The sequence below is a fragment of the Grus americana genome, chromosome 17, assembly GCF_028858705.1.
Source record: "Grus americana isolate bGruAme1 chromosome 17, bGruAme1.mat, whole genome shotgun sequence".
Classification (NCBI taxonomy): Eukaryota; Metazoa; Chordata; class Aves; order Gruiformes; family Gruidae; genus Grus; species Grus americana.
The window spans coordinates 10,718,748-10,735,850 of record NC_072868.1 but is presented as its reverse complement, the minus strand read 5'-3'; the positions used below and the strand labels follow the sequence as shown (position 1 = coordinate 10,735,850).

Below are 17,103 nucleotides of genomic sequence, written 5' to 3'. Positions count from 1 at the left end.
TTTGAACTTCAAGATGAAATCTGAGATACTCTCAGAGGCCACCACATTTTCCCCAAACGAGTGAGACTAGCTCTACTGCAGTGATTTGAGTGATGTTCTGGAGACACGTGAACTCCTCCAAGGCATGTGTAACAATTTTCTCATATCAGGCAGCCAGTCTTTTCGGAGATGCCTTGGGAAGACAGGCAAGCTCAAATCACTGGGCTCCTGCTATGAGGAATAAGCAGCCCGATGTTCAGCAGAAAGGGTGCCAAGGTAGCGGTAACTGCAGATCATCACCCCCAGGCACCCACGAGGGAGACTGGGATATCGTGTTCCTCCAACCCACTTCCTAACCACGCTGTGCGTCGCAGCCGCATGTCAGCAGCCATCGCCTTAATGCGGCGCTGGGCTTGACGTGCCGCTAAGGCTGCACCAGCGCAGGGCTGCCAGCACCTGCCAGCTGGCTTAGCAAAATGGGCAGACGAGGATAGATGGACAGTGAGTGATGGAAGCTGCAGCCAGAACGTACAGTTACCCCCTTTTTTTTAAATTATTTTTATTTTTCAATTAATTTATCTGCATCCAAAATATACTCAAAAGAGGTTCACTGATTTCTTGGTAAAAAAATCCAATTTGACTAAGAGTTGAATGCATCGGTGCACCCACAGCTCACTCTCCCAGGTGATGTTCACTTCGCCTGCGCACAAACAGGAGTTGGGATTTAAGGGTGAAGCTGGGAGAGCAGAAACCTGTGGCTAGAGAAGCCCAGGGTGACACTCCTGCTTGGGGCTGACGTTGGGACCAGCACCCACAGCATCAGCCAGCAAAACTGCTATGACCCTGCTACAACTTTGTCCTGTTTTTTTTATTCCAGATACCTGGGTTCTTCACTAAACTACATTTTTCGCACTTTCTGCTCCCCAAAGTTTTTATTTAGCCTCTTCTGGAGCTCTTTAGCTTAGCTTTCTTCCTGCATACTGGCTCCATGGGAAATACAGGTTTTAAGAAGCAGATTAAGTAGCAGGTAATTACCTCAGTATGTCCTCATGCAAAAGGGTGTCACTGTACGTCTGGCTGCGTAGTAAGTTCAGTCTTTCAAAGAGCAGTAAAACCTGCCAAAGTCCACTGAAATCAGCCCCTGGCTTTCTGCATTTTGCAGTGGACTTTGGACCAGGATCTGGTCCTCATCCTCTCCAGTAGCTGATCTCAGCCAGTGCTGCAAATGCACAGCAAGAAGGTCAAATACTGGGAGGGAGAGTTTCGATGGGTGGGTTTAATGCTATTGGAAAACAGGTTTTTTCTGTTTTGTTGGGTTGCTGTTTTGGGGGTTTTTTAAGCAAAATCTTGAAGTCAGTTCATAAATCTCTAGGGAAAAAGCAACCGATCAGACACACACTGGGAATGAATCCAATGAAAACTTACTGACCATGACAACGTGACTTCCAATAGGTTTTTAAGATGGATTAACAGGCTGGCCGCCGCGTTTCAGATACAGGCTAATGCTTACCCTAGGAAATATATCCAGAACGTCTGCCCAAGGGCTAAAAGGCACCAGTAACATGGGAAAACAAAGGGATTCACACCTGCAATGGCACAACTCGGTGCTGGACCACAGCCCTGCTTGGGAGCACAGAGATGGGGCACAGGGAGCCCCATCACACCCGACAAAACCCCACGAAGCAAAAAGAATATCTAACAAACACATCCGAGTCCTCTACAAACCAAGACATCTGGCTACCCCTAAAAACACGCCAGAAAGGGATGCATGGCGCTGCCTGGGACGCAGCGCAGCGTGGAGTGGAAAATGAACAGCAGCGTCTTGCAGTTTAGCTTCTGGGGAAGCCTCCTCCTCAATGTCACCAACCCCGAGAGCGGCACAGGGGACGCGGTGCTTCCCCACGTCCCGGGGGGCAGCGAGGCATGGCGGGGGCCTCTGTTCCCATCAACATGAGGCTCCAAGTCCCAAGAGGCTGCGAATCCCCGCAGCCCTGCTATGACCTGTGTCGTTTCAGCTGCAAGAGCTGCCTGGCTATGATGACGAGTTACCTCTCCTTAAAACAAGCCAGATGGATGCTGCTAAAACACAGCAGTGCTTTATCAGTGTCATCCGTCACGGCTCCGCCGTCCTTCCCTACTCGTGTCAACAGATCGTGATGGGTAAATGAAATGCAAGAAATTGGAAAATGCTCACTGAATCCTGATTTGTTTTTCCTCTTCTTAGAGGAAATAAAAAAGGAAAGGAAAGGGGAACCCAGGGTAAATACACCTGGGGAGAGTGCCGGGCCAGTCAAGGGAGGGACGGAAGTTTGCTGAAAGGCAGAAGGACCATCAGAGACCAGCTGGAGTAGCAAGGAGAGCCCAAGCAAGGGCGCAAGGAGGGTGGCGTTTACCTACGATCCAGGGCAGCTCGGGAGGGAGGTCTTCACACCTGGGCACGGCAACTGTCACAACACAATGCAACTACCAGCAGGCGTGGAGAAATAAAGGTGAAAAGAAGAGCACGTACACACACAGACACAAAAAGAAAAAGAAAAGAAAAAAAAAACAACAGGAAAATTAAAATCAAGTCAAAAATAAACACACAAAAAACAAAGCAAAAAACCTCCAAAAGAAAAAAAAAGCATATACCAGCCCTTACGAGCTCTTGAAATCAACTTTTTCAAATTAAAAAAAGTAAATAAAAAAATCTGTATATCCAGATAACAAAAATAAATATGGAGACAGTGGCATCACGAAGGTGACAGTGGAAGAGGGAGGTGGAGGAGGAGGTACCTGTACATGGGGACGGTGACGGTGCGTTCGTAGTACTGCCAGGTGGAGTGCAGGTCCGTCCGGGACAGGTTGGTGGCATAAAATCTCCAAGCCGCCTGCAGAGGAGACACGGTGGGATGATGGACTCGGGCACAGCCAGCACCACCCTCAGTTTAATAAACCTTGGCCAACACCGAGTCCTCCCTCTGTTTTCTGTGGGATGGGTCCGACATTTTGCCTCTTCCTTGATTTGATACATGACAAATTTGGCGTGCTACCATGATGCTCCGACCACATAAGCCCAGCTAAACGTGCTGTGGGTACCTGGCACTCGGTGCCAGCGTCAGGTCAGGTATCAAATGGGTGTTGTTGCACATTAGGGAGTCAAAAAATTTGGGAGAGTGAGGAGCAGGGGAATGTCAAATGACTAATTTCAAATCACCAAGGCCAGCCTTCTGCACAGACATCTGTTATCATGAATAAAATGCTCCCAACTGTAACTTTATATCAGTATAAATATTCTCTTTGAGGGGGAAAAAAAAAAAGTTTGGTGAAAACAGACTGTCCTAATGCATTTGTCTTGCTGGGCTGGATTTCGTTCCTTTTCTCCCCCAGATTGCCTACCACATATGCTATTTTCCCATGGCTGGTTTCCTGGCATTTATTCCTAGACAAGACCAGTCACCAGCTGCTGTCTCGCACCCTACTCACACGGCCCTATTTTTCACCTTCCTCCTGTCTTCTCCTCTGCCTCTAAAAGTCTATTAAGACCCCCAAAATCGGGATGATGTAACCCCAAGGCTCCTTGGATGCAATCCTCACCTGAATCAGGCCCGCTGCTGGGTTTCGCCTCTTCTCAAAGTGTTTTTGTCGATGCTGTTCTTGAACCTTCAGAGCAAAACCCGAACCCAAGATGCCCTGGCGAAGAGAACAAAAATTTGCAGTTAGCAGGGTGTTAGCTAAGCTTTCACTTAAAAATTGCAGCCAACTTTCCCTCCAAAGGTTTGTTCTGGCTCATTTTTTGCTTCAAACGTACAGGGGGAGGAAGGAGGAGCCTCCGTGCGAGGCAGCCCTGGCAGACACGCTCCCTGTGAAGGGGCAGCAGACTTTGCTGGCGCTTACTGGAATTGCTGCTTTTACCAAACTACCTCCAGCTGGCTGATAAAACCAAAATAACCCCACCACGCTGGCATCCAGCAAATTATCCCCATAGGAGAAAATCAGATCCATGCAACACACTGAAATGCGCTGTAAAAAGGACGGGGGTAATTTGCTGAAATGGTGTAATCACCCCTAGGAACAGCCCTTTGCATGAAAAAATGGTTTGGCTCTGTGTAGAGCCAAAGCTACAGTTTCCATCCCGTTCACTCATACACATAGTGCCCGAGCTGCGGACATTCAGACAGGGTTCCCCCTCTTCTCCCCCCCCTTTTTTTTTTTGACTCAAAAACCATGGAGCAATCGCAGTCGGGAAGTCTCTGGTTGCATCACACCACTGGATGTTGCCACCAGCTCCAGGGGCCGGGGACAAAGCACAGCAGAGCTCAGCCCCCCTCCCAGCCAGCCACTGACGCCTCTGCTTACGGCAGGAAGGGCGAAGAAGGAGACACCGATGAGCGTGAACGTAGCCGCCAGCAGCCGCCCGTTCCAGGTCTGCGGGTACTTGTCCCCGTAGCCGATGGTGGTGAGAGTAATCTGCAAGGAGGAGATCATTGCACAGACCTCGATCAGACAGACTTAAAACTAAAACAACACGGCCAAAACTTCCGCAACACTGAAGAGGGACATGAGGGACCAAGTCGAGGTGCAGCTCGGGCACCCGGGAGGACCCCGTCTTCTTGGGATGGGCATCTCCGTGGGAAGCAGCGATGCCCCGACACCCAGCACAGCACTGCCACCCTCCCTGCTCGACACACGGAGTTTTCACACCAGTCAGGAGCATTTTCTTGCCGTTAGCTGACACAGAGAGAGCTGCCATCTGGTGCAGAGGCTTGCGGCAACTCGGAGCCTCCCCCGGGAGACGGGGTTGCGCCTTCGGCAGGGGAAGCGAACCGGCACAGTTCCCCCAAACTCCCTTTCGGCATCTCACGAAAGCAGGCAGGGCTATCTGCATGCATAAAGAACTGATGCTGTTTATTCCTAATCTTCCCAGCAGTGCCTATTAGCTGGTCTCCCTTCCTATTTAAAACCAGCACATTAGCCGGCCAGGATGAATTATGGCTGCTTCATACAACCTAATTTAGGGATGTTTTTCCCCTCCCCAGTATTATTGCAATGCACCAAGAGAGTGCTGGCAAGCTGCTGCACGTGTTTTGGGAAAGAAGCAGAGAGATTTTTTGGAGACAAAGAATCTCCTGAACTCCAAACTGCAGGAAAAGATGCATTTTCCCACTTCAGTCCACAGACCTCACTAGTGGGAAATATTGGGTATCCCCCAAGGCTTCCGAGAGGGTCTGAAGAGCCTGGGACTGGCAGGGCAAGGCAGGGAGAGATGGTCTGATTGGGAACATCATCTTCAAGACTTCTGCTCAATGGACCCCAACAGTCCCTGCACCAAGGGGAAAGTCGTCCCTGTCCTGCAGCGTCCACAGACAGAGCTGGCCCCAGGGACGGGAGCTGACACCGTGCTGATGTGGCTTTGGAAACCTCACGCGTTAGAATAAAATCACTTTTACACAAATGGAAGTACGATCCCAAAGCGCTGTTTAATTGGACCCACTAAAAGCCCTATCAATTAGATGCCACTCTGACAAAGCGGTTAGAAAATGCATCTGCATGGCTATTCCTTACTGAAACACAAAGTCGAAGTAATGCTCTCTACATAATCACTGCAAAGTTGGTTTACAAGTTTTTATAATTTAGATAGAACGCTACAAGGATTGGAACCACTACGATCAGACCAAGGGATGAGTTTCTGAACCTGAAATTTGATTTATTTTGTCCATCTCTTAACACATCTGTACTGGACCCAGGAGTTGGACAATGACAAAACCTATTTATTTTAATGAAGCTCAAATTTTACTCTGAGCTTCTCAGTGGCAAAGCAGTCTGGTGCACCTCCATGTCCTGAAAAAGGGAAGGGGTGATCCTTGGCCAAAGGTTCTCACAGCCTGGGAAGCAGGAGGGATAAATCTGCACATGGTTTTCCCGAGACTGAGCTCTAATCTGGGCTGTCACTTCTTCCTCATTGTTTATTTTCTACTTATGTCAAATTGGGCTTTGTTTTTATTTTCTGTCATAACCAAGGGGCTTGAAAAGCAATTTAGTGCTTCTTTCCCTTTGTTGGAACAGAGGAGCTGCTTGATCAGCCGATTCCTCCCCAAGCCTGTTATTGGGATTTGATCAGATCTAGGATTTTCATTACATGCTTTGTAATCAAGGCCAAACTAGCGCCACAGTGTCAGAGCAGAAGAACAATAATGCAAGAAGATTAGAACGTCATTAATTCCTTCTTTGTTAATCGGGTAATCCAATAATTCACATGCACACGCAGAGCAAACTACAAGTACTGCCCTTTCCTCCTTTGTCAGCGAAGATGTGAAAGAGGAGTGCTTTCAGCACTCAAGTCTTTCTAGTACTTAGGCCCTATTAATTTTATAAAATTTATTCCAGCGTGTCTAACAGCGCATTGCCTAAGTACGATTTTAAATAATTAAAAGGTGGCAATACCTGTCAAAATGATGATCAAAGCACCCCGTAGCATGGGGTCTTTTAATCTGACCTGCTTCTACTGTCACGATGGAGCTAAATCCCAAAATTGAGAGCATGTGAGTTCCCATTTTCCTTGCAGCTCCAGCTAATTCAAGAAATGCGATCCCTCCACATTTTCTACAAGCTTTATTTAAGAAAAGGAGCTAAACAGAGTAGCCCAAAGCCATTTAATAAAAATGTTAACTAAGCACTCCGTCAGTCGATTCCTCACGTAAGTGATAGGAGATGGAGGGTTAATGGACATTTTATTTTAATAACCAGCAGCTGTTCTAGGAAAATTACTTACCAGACCCCACCAGAGTGCATCCGCGTATGTATCAAAGTGCTCATTTTCTCCTTTCTCGGCCAAGTATACCAGGAAAGAGGCCAGAATGAGGCACAGGAAGCCAATATACCAGGCAGTAATCAGCTCCTGCAAGATCATTGAGGGACAGAAGAGAATAATTGCAATCCCGGTTTGCATCTCCAAAAGCTGAGTTGCTTGCGGTTGGCCTCAGATCTGAACTTTTCCTGCATTTGTTTAGGCTTTGGGGCTTCGGTTGGAGATCAGTAGTGCCACTTTTTGAGATGGGACCACATGTCAGTGGTGGCCCTGCCACGTACACAGGACAATCCCCATCCTGAAGACCCCATCATCTAAACACATACAGTAAATGGAGAAGGAAAGGGAGTGTTAATAGCTCCACTAATTCAAGATGTGGAACTGAGACTAAAATAAAAAGACCTATTTCCCCAGTCAACACAAGGAAGCAGGATTAAAACTGAAATGGGAACCCCCAAATCCCTGGGGACTCTGCTTAGGGCAGGTCGCCTCCTGGGGAGGAGCTACAAAGCTGGGGTCTGGATACAACACCCCAATTTCAGGGAAGTTTTAATTCAGAATTCACAGGAGTGATTATTTTTGCATGAAGTTAATACAAGTATGGACAAAGAGATGCACAAATTCCCTATGATTTTTACATAGTTCTGGATAAGCTGACTAAGTTTTTCAGGGGAAAAGCACAGGAAAGAGGAAAAAATGTTAAATTCAAAAATTTAGCAGCAGGAAACAAAATAAAAATTACCAACAAACTCTTCCCAAACAGGAGAACAGCCAAAGCGCCTTACACCAGGGATCGGTTCTGTGACTGGTCCGTGATCTCACGTTGGGAAGAGGAACTCGGCGCAATAATCACGCCTGCGAGAGGCTGCTGCTCGCAGGGCGCACCTTCAGAAATGCATCCGCTTTGGAGATGCACCCTAGACAAAGAACTCACAGCAACACCTATGCTTAACGAGGCTGCTTGGCTAATTGCTAACTCTTTGAAATGAGCTGTGTCAGTATGCAGGTGGTCACTGTGTGCAAGATATTCCCTGCAAACATCTAAACATCCCTCGTTTCTCTCCGCTCCTGGTTGGAGGGCTCCATCGGACCTTGTGTCTCTGACTTTGCATTGCTCCCCGTGTTATCGTATGGTGTCTTTCCAACCTCCCCAGGCCTGGGAGATCTTTGGGGTGGAGAATTGAACCAAAGTGGTATCTCTGGAGGGGGGAACACAAACAGTGACTCAACATCCTTGCTTGGGGCTTGCTCACCTTACTGTGTGCATAGACCACAGAGCCCAGGAGCTTCCAGGTGCCGCCCCGCCGGTCCATGCGGATCATGCGCAGGATCTGAAGGAACCGCAAACTCCTGAGCGCCGAGGTGGCAAAGACGTTCCCTTGGGACCCTGCTGCCAGCACGGCGATGGAGGCGATCAGCACCATGATGTCTGCGCGAACAGAGGGCATTGAAAGCTGAAGAAATGCTGCTGACCCACTACCAAGTGGGATGGCACTCCCACCGCCACTGGCAGCAGAAGGTTGTGCATGAAAGGGGTCTTGTATCAGTTGTATCTTGTGCCGGAAGGACACAGCAGAAATCTTAACCTGGATGAAAGGAGCCACTACATACCTTGTGGAAGTGTCCTAGTTTCCTTCTCCACACTCATCCTTCCCATAGAAAATGTGTCAAATATGGTAACGCCTGAATTCTGATATGATAGCAGTGTTAACACGCTAAACTGCACTAAATCCTTGCAAAATGCATGCCCTTTTTCAATCAGCCACAGCCGCCTGTTACACAGCACTGTCCAGAGGTGTGAGCTCCCCATCTAAATTGGGCATGAAAACCTAGAGGTCCACCATAGCAATCCAAAGGTGCTCACAAACAAAGGCAGGCCAAGGAAAAAATCCTTACTTTATATATTCAAAATTTAAGGATCCTGAAAACCGCCCTCTTCCCTGTTTTCTATGCAAATTTTATCGGAGTGCTTTTCTGTGGAATAAGCCAAAATCCTTCATATGACCATTGCCAGCTCCCGGGCATTTGAAAGCAGGCTCCATAGCGAATGGCACGGCCTCTCTGCCCACTCCTTACCCCGTTAAAAATAACTGCTGTGCACAGATGGCCCCTTTCACAAGAGGATCGCCGAGTACTTTACAAACAAGAATTAATTAAGTCTCATAACTCCCTTGTGAGGCAGCTCATCAGCACCAGGGAAGGCAAAGTGAGACACAGAGAATTTCAATGACTTGTGAGTAATTCAGTGTCGAGGTTGGACACAGGATCGCAGGATCCCAGCTCCTACGTTCAGCTTCTCCTGGCTAAACCCCCTTTCTGTGGCTGCGGGCAGTTGTCAGCGATGCCTGGAGTACGCAGGGCAACGGGATGGCTCCCAGGTCTGCAGAAGACAGCCTGGACCTCATGCAGAATAACAAAAAGCTTATCCATGGATTAGGACTTTTGCCCTTGTGCTCTTCCCTTTCTCAAGGTGATCACGAAGCAGCTGAGGATCAACCCCCAAAATGCATGCAAGAAACCGGAGCACTGTGCAAGCAAGAGCTTGCAATGGCCATTTTGGTTTGGAAAATCCCATGCAGGAAAGCAGGTCTTACCGATGACGCAGAAAGGCTTGCGAGCAAATTTTAACCTTCCCCTCCAGCCCCGGTATCGGCAGCAGCAGCCGGCCGCCCAGATCCTCACAAAGTATTCGACCCCAAACACCACGATGGTGACGATTTCCTGCGAGGGAGACAACACTGTTAGTCGAGAAAGAAGTGTGATGGGGAGCACGCTCCAGAATCAAATACAAAGCCATAACCTAAACTCTGCACACCTCAGAAAATACACTGCAGAGCTGTCTGCACCAGGATGGAGAGCCCAGGCTGGAAACATTGTCGGATCTTTGCTGTTGTGTCTTCCCTCCCTCACCCTCCCTGGGCTGGTGAGATGTTCTGCACATCGTAGCCTGTGAACTAGAGTTTTACACTTTCTGGTATTGTGTCGGTGTCTCCCATCACAGGATGGATTAATACCTGCTTATCTCCCCGCCATCAGTCTCCAGGACTTGACTAGGATAATGCCGAGCAGCTCGGGGAAAACTAGAGATGGGAATAACCAGCTACTCCATCCTAGGACTCTTCACAGAGGATTTGAGTTTTTCCCTAGAAAACCGGACTGGTTGTCTCTGCGTGCTGGGCTATCTGGTGCTGAGGGATGGAGATGCTTTATCCCTTGATGCCAAGCGAGGACGCCGATGCTGTGCATCACAGTTCTTTCCATCGCCACCCGAATAAGCTGCACACACTTGTTTCCCTCCAATTCCTCTACTAGCGGCACTTGCCTCAGCTTCCTCATGTGCCAAACCTGACGAAGCCCTAATTAGTCTGCAGCACCTTTTGATGTCAATGTGGGACAGGGACTGGGGAAGAGGAAGAAAGGCAATAGGAAAGGAGATGCGTGAACCCGGCAGCCCTGCGACGTGGCGGTGTGTGCAGGCTCTTCACGGCAGAAGCCACATTGTCAGTGCGAGGGATGCCAGGCTATTTAAGGAACAAAACTCTGCAGCTTGATGTCGGATCAAATAGTTGCAGGGATGTTATAGTGTGGGAGAGGAGGCAGCTACACGGGCTGCTCCCTACACACCGCATCCGCAGCTTTAAATATTGGGAGCTGTGGGACATCAAACTGCTTTTCAGTTGGGATCAGTCTTGCTACTGTGTTTTGCAATTGAAGATAAATGCAGAAAAAAATAAAAAGTTTAGGAAGAAGGGTTTAAAGGATCCTTAAAAATCCTGATACAGATTTCTCCTTTTCACATTTTTCCTATATCTTACCTGTAGGTCCCAGTGGTTCCCTTCTCACAAGCGACGGTTTAAATTCTTGCCCCAGTTAAACACCCCCAACTTCAGTATTTTGTGTGGTTTTGACTTTGTTTTAATGTCCCACTGATAGTTTCATTTGCAACCCCCCCACTTACCAGGATGTAAAGGGCTCCTTCTGAGCTGTTCTGGTACTCATCGATGGTTGAAAAGACAGACAGCACCAGGCAGGAGAAAACTAGTAGAAAACTATATAACATAAAATAAATAAAGAAAGAAATAAAGAAAAAAAAAAGAGAGAGAGAGAGAATGTCAGTCTTCAGAGCAGGAACTTTTCACATTTCATCATACTAGTCCAGAGAGCATTTTTGGACATATTTCTCTAGGAGTATTTACTGTGCCGCTACTACAACACCACATAAAAAGGGAAAGTGCAGTCCCTGGTTTTAGTTATGTGTGGATGGACCCAGTGGACCATTCCCAGTTTGGCCAGTGTCAATCCAGCTCCCTGCTCTGATCACTTCTGACATTATTTCCCCAAGGAACTGTCAGCTCTCAGTGCAACATGCTTTCAACAAGCATGCAAACAAGCAGGGAAATTTATTAATGTGATAAGAGGTGACCAGACCTGCTGATGAGCAGGAGCGCAGGCTGAGCACCAACCCAAAGAAAACTCCACTGATGCTCTGCTTATGCATTTGCACCCACAAAAGCTTACACAGGGTTGGGACTGCATTTCCCATCCTTGCCAGGGTAGGACATTTTTGGGTGGATTTAATGTTCCTTTCTTAGGCAGGTACTCCAGATTAACTCCTCACTGCCTGGAAACACTTGCGACTTTTTAGATTTGTTCTATCGGTGGAGGCCGATGGTTGTTACTCTGCTCTTCTGTGGCCAGACACGGGACACAGCAGGGGTTTCATCCAGTCCAAGGAACGTGATCTTGGTGCTGTTAGTACCTTAGTATGAAGCCAGAGACACCCTGCCATCGGGCAGGGAGCTGGGCTGGCCTCTCTGTCCCAGCCCTGCAGGGACACGAAGGAGCCCCAGCCAGCCAGGAGCTGGGGGGGACCCAGCTTCTATATCAGCTCTCTGTCTCTTATTTACCATGAAATAGGGGAGATTCTCGAAATCTCCTTACTATGCATCCAGGTCTCATTGACATCTACTGCCACGTGCTGTCCCAAGCGCAGCCTCAGGAGTGCCCCACCACCCCATCATTCACATCTGTCCCATCACAACCGCCCTGCGCTTTTCGTGACCGCTGGATGTACTCATGCAAATCAAAAGGCGCAAAATGAATGACAGGAGCTTGACTCTCTTCTGACACTCAACGCCTGAGTCCGCAGCTACGGAGGCGTCCTGGCATCAGCTCATGGATGGAGAAGGTGTCCACCAGCCCACGATGCCCACTGCTCGCTCAAACGAAAGGAAGGAAATTAATTTACTAAAGATCGATTTACTGATACAATAAAGTAGGCCAGTGCAGGGAGAAACTAAAAGCTACATTCTTTAAAAGCATTAAATAATTCATGTGTCTGGCTTTGTCTCACATTCCTACAAACTGCATATTGAATATTTATAAGGTACGGTTCAGCTGGTGGGTGCTGTTCCTTTTTGTTGTATAAAGAAAAGGAGTTTCACACCACCAGGTCATGCTTGTGGCTTTGCAATGACCATTAATGTCACAGTAACAAGTAAAAATAGGGGGACTTGTACTATTTACTCGAACCACAGGCTGAAACGTCCCTGCTGGCTGGAGTTAAGGGATCTTCAGAGCCATCTCAGAGAAGGCTGAGCTTTGTGAGCAGCAAGATGAATTCAGCGCAGACCAGATGAGGACAATTGTCTGATTTCTCACTGCAAATTTCCTCTTCTCACACCAGATCTGGTACCCAGAGACTTGAAACAACCTCAAGAGAGTAAGAAAACGTCCCTTGCAATCCCACTCGTGATGTTCCTTAATGTCTCCTCTGGGTCTCACTTCAAATGTTTTTTCTCCCCAAGTTGGTCTTTTAAAACCCATGCCATAAAAATGCCAGGCACAACCTGCCCTGCAGCCAGATGGACTCCATCCATCCCTACCTCCTCCAGGTTGCCTGGGCCAAGCCCTGGGAGCTGGAGACGGGACCCTGCTGCTGCCCACACCGTGCCAGGGGGGAGCAGAGCTCTGTACCGCTGGAGGGAAGGAGCTGCAACTGGGTCAGGCAGCTTCGCTCCCAAGGTGGCCCAGATTTTGCTGCAAACTTCTGTGTTGGAGCGAGAAACAAATGAATAATCAATGAAAGAAGAAAGAGAAGAGGAAAACAAAAAAGATAATGGAAAGGGATCAGGGGAAAAGATGATCCTACATTTTCTGATTAAAGAAGTAGAATGTGGGTTGTATTTTTATAACCAAACTTCACAATAAAATGCCTGGGCAGGTGCTGAAAGCAAAGTGCCAATATCAACACAGACTTGCACACTATGTTGGGGAAGGTGACCACCTTGGATGGATCCAGAATGAAGCCATGCTCAAAAGATGAGTCCTGGCAGGCACAAACACCACGAGAAAGAGGACTCCTGTATGTTAAGTTTGTCACTAGACATATATTGATGAGGCAGAAAAAAGAAAGGAAAAGAATCACTTTGAATCCCAAGGGTGGATTGAGCAAGCAGTGGTTATGTGGTGAGAGCCAGGGCAGCTCTGGGTGCTGCTGGGGCAGTGGGACATCTGGGTGCTGTGGGACGTCGGGGTGCTGCTTCTTCCCTTCCCCAGCACATCACTGCAGCCTCGTCCCCAGTCTCTCCATTCCCCTCATCTCTCCAGGGCCAGCTCGGTGCTGCTGTAATTTTGGCTCTGCACTCTCGAGGGCTCTCATTGCCAGGGATACCTGATGCAGATCCCACTCGCAGGGCCAGCAGTAATTACGGCACTGCCGAGCATGGGAGGCAACGGGGAAGGTGCCAGCTTCCTCAGTGAAGCATGGGAGCTCCATGGCCAAATCCCATGTGGACCAAAATCTACCCCCTCCATCTCAGTCCTGATGGGGACGTTCAGCCACTGGGTAGGGAACAGTCCTGCCAGCAATGGATGCAGGCACTGGCTCATCACAGGGTGAGCTGCACAAGCATCCCAAAATAGTTCCATGGTGATGCACAGCTGCTCTGCTTGACCCTGCGGTCCACAAACCTCTGGGAGGCTGTAAAAGGAGACTAATACAATGAAACCTTTCTGCAAGGAAACTGAATTCAGGGAGTTTGGGTGTGTATGGCTCCTGAGAGGCTTCGAAGGATCTGTAGACCCCTCATGAATAAGAGGTGGAAGAAGCAAGCTCAGGTATGTCCACACCGGAGAAGGTGTGTATCCTCTGAGCTCCCACGGAGGGAGGGCAATGGGGAACAGGAAGGTCGACTCTGCTTTAATTTCACCTAATCTACCCAGACAGCACAGGAAAGGGCTCCAGATAATAATGGATAGCTAGTGAAAGGGAAACAGGCCAATAAATAGTGTAGAGGTTGGGATGAATCTAATTTTTAAAGCTACATATCTAATCAAAGCAAATTCTGTCTGCAGCCTGACTCTGGGTAATGTTAATGTGCAATAAGGAACGTTAATTATGTCTCGTCTAATGATTCTTACATTAAAGATGCCAATTCTGCTTAGAGCTTTGGAGAAGACAATATCCTCCTCCCAAGCAGACAGGACCTGGGTCCTACGCAATGCACAGCTGGAGCCAGCACCGGCCTCTCTCAAACCCAGGCCAGGATGCCAAAGGCAGCGTGTGGTTTTGGACCACTGTCTCTTCCACAGAGCGATGGCACAGAGGAAGCTGGGTCCAGCCTCCTGGAGCCACTGGAGAAGGACACCTCATGTCACTGCACCTTCTCACCCACCACTCATTCCAACGGGCACCCAGCACCTTTTGCTGTTCCAGCGCCCCCCACATCTGTTGCTCAGACCTTTAAGCTCAGCCAAGACTCAGCTGTGCAAATCTATCTGCTGCTAATACTAATAAATCCAAAGTCCTCCAAAGTCTGGCTTTACATCCAAAGGTTATGTTAACTTAAAACACCCGTGCAAGCTTCTTATTAGAATTTATAAACCCCAGCACAAAATCTGCATATCCAGATTTCATATCCACTGTGCTTCATGTTAGCAATAGAAAAAGAAATGACTGAACTCCCTCTCAGAAAAAAATACTTAAAATGACTTGAAACAGGAAAGATTGTCGTTTTTTTTTCCTCAGTAAAAGCATATGACAGAATCATCATACAGCTTTTCAGGTTAATCATCTAATTTGCCTTCCAAAAGAAACCCCCTTGGAATCTACACAGCCATTTACATAAGAATTAAAAGGAAAAAAAAAAACCCGCACCTTTAAATTTATTCCTGAAATACTTGTATTCAAATAACATTTGCTGACATGCAAAAACATTGGGCTTCCTCTGATGGGGCACCAATAATTAGTGACCGGATTCCTGGATGCGATGGAGACGGATACAATACAAGGAGGTGGTACAAGCGTGTAAAATAAGCCATTGTGCTTGTTACACGCTTTACTGGCTTTCTCTGGAATTGGGAAAGGGAAATTATTATTTAATTGGAAAGAGCAAAGCTGGAAAGGAAGGAAGTATTTTACTACAGGCATTTGAGAGCTGCACAATGGAAAACAACTTCAAACATTCAAAACACTTAAAAATTACTTTGGGGATGTAAACATGGCATTGATAATTGTGCTAAAACAAAACCAAAATGCTTATGGGCGATCCATCTGTAATCCCAGCAATCCACTTGCTGTGGTCTTTGTAAAATGCTGGTGTTTGAGATCCTAAAACTTCAATGTAAATCCAAGGCCATGAAAATGCAGCAATGACAATAAACCAAGGTGAAAGAACGTCCATACCGAAGAGAAACAGAGATTGCCAAATGCCTTTTAACACTCAGAGCGCCTCATAATCAGAACTATTTACAGCTCAGTTTAAATCTTCAGTGAATCAGAATCATAACACTGATACCACCATGACTTTTCTAGGGGTAGAAACGTCATCGTATTGCGCCTACCCTTAGCTAGGAGCATCCATCATCTTTACTCACGTAAGCAATCCCACTGTGATTTGCAACCCAGCTATTCATTTACAAGGCTAAACACAAGCCTAAATACCTCACTCCGGGTTTCCACATCGCTCAGTCTCAGCCAAAATCATCTCCCAAGGCGACTTCTGTCACTAGCAGAGCTGAAAATAGAAGTAGGGAGTCCTGCCTTTCGGTCCTGTGTCTTAATAAATGCTCTCCTTTCCAAAAATAGCTCCTGATGGTGTCTCATTCCCCACAGGTTCAGCCATGTCCAGCCCTGTCCTCTCACCTGAGATCTTGCTCCTCAGAGGAGCCTGGAGGCTCCCCAGGCACCCATGTGAGTAGAAAACATTGTTTACAGGCAACACACAGGCTGGCCCCAAGGCAGGGATTCTCATGTTTATAAACTTTTTAATAAATCTTTAGCAAAGGCCTCTCTGGGACAACGTTAATAGCTCCTGTGCCTTCTCTGTGCACGGAGATGATGGCTGAACAGCCCCGATAAGAAGCACCCTGTCCATACAAAGCCATGAAGTGTACTAAGGATGGTGGTGTAAATGGAGAAATGGAGCATCTCCAGAGGACCACAGCAGCACGGCGGAGGACACTGCAGTGTGGACAGCAAGGTTGCATTAAACGATGCTCCAGAAGATGGGTAATAATACAGGGAATTAATTAGGTTACAGAGAAGCAGGTCTTAGAGACCCCAAACCGTGTTATAGCGGTGGCACTGGGATGGTAAGGAAAATGAGAGGGTTTGCTTTCCTGATCCGCCCTATTGCACCACCACCACCTGCAAGCCCCCAGGACACGTCCCTCGGCCCCTGTGCACGGATGCAGCAAACCTGCTCTCCTTGCCATGTGACAGCAACGTGGCAAAAATGGGTTTTCCAGCAGGTCAGGCTTTCTGGGGTTTTCCCCGGACACGTGGCTGGGAGCGGGAGCATCGCTGGCTCAGCACAGCACCCTGCTCTGGGCTTCCGCTCCCCTCGCAGCTATTGAAACACACCCGCACATTTACATCCCAGGGAAGTAGGGAGGGATGAGATTTCCTTTGCATCAGGTTTTTGGGGAAGGTTGCTTTCTGGTTTATTCACAAATCCATCACAGCAAACTAAGGCAAAAGGAATAGGTGTCCATAGTTTTACTGTACGGGCACAAGTCATAAAACTCCTCTTCCCCTGCCTTCCCTCTATTTAGGCAGCACATCTCCCAGTTAGAAAAAGTGCAGGATATGGATTCACATATATTTTCTCCTTCAACACCCACTACTTTTGAAATCAGCTCCCACTCCAAGAGCTCCTCCAGCCCTTCCCTCTTGTTTATAACGGAGTCATGGAGCGCTAACAGCATCATCCACCCTGAGTAGCCAGAGCCCTGACCGGAACCCACAAACTGCAGGAATTTGAGCAGAAATGAGTTTTGCATGACATATCTTGTCCCCAGTCTGGCAAAGGATTGTGTATCTCCACACTTAGAAG

At 47.9% G+C, this 17,103-nt stretch overlaps 1 protein-coding gene across 2 annotated transcripts in view; it reads right to left on the bottom strand.

Annotated features, from left to right (window-relative positions):
- The window catches only part of KCNQ2 (potassium voltage-gated channel subfamily Q member 2), a 77,468-nt gene that overhangs the window by 41,913 nt on the left and 18,452 nt on the right, over positions 1 to 17,103 (bottom strand). For both annotated transcript variants that reach the window (XM_054845844.1, XM_054845845.1), the window contains exons 2-8: positions 10,725 to 10,815; positions 9,361 to 9,487; positions 8,020 to 8,195; positions 6,731 to 6,856; positions 4,318 to 4,428; positions 3,556 to 3,651; positions 2,755 to 2,849 (exon numbers count right to left, since the gene is read on the bottom strand). In XM_054845844.1, the coding sequence (XP_054701819.1) occupies positions 2,755 to 2,849; positions 3,556 to 3,651; positions 4,318 to 4,428; positions 6,731 to 6,856; positions 8,020 to 8,195; positions 9,361 to 9,487; positions 10,725 to 10,815 (822 nt within the window). The remainder of the gene's footprint in view (positions 1 to 2,754; positions 2,850 to 3,555; positions 3,652 to 4,317; positions 4,429 to 6,730; positions 6,857 to 8,019; positions 8,196 to 9,360; positions 9,488 to 10,724; positions 10,816 to 17,103) is intronic.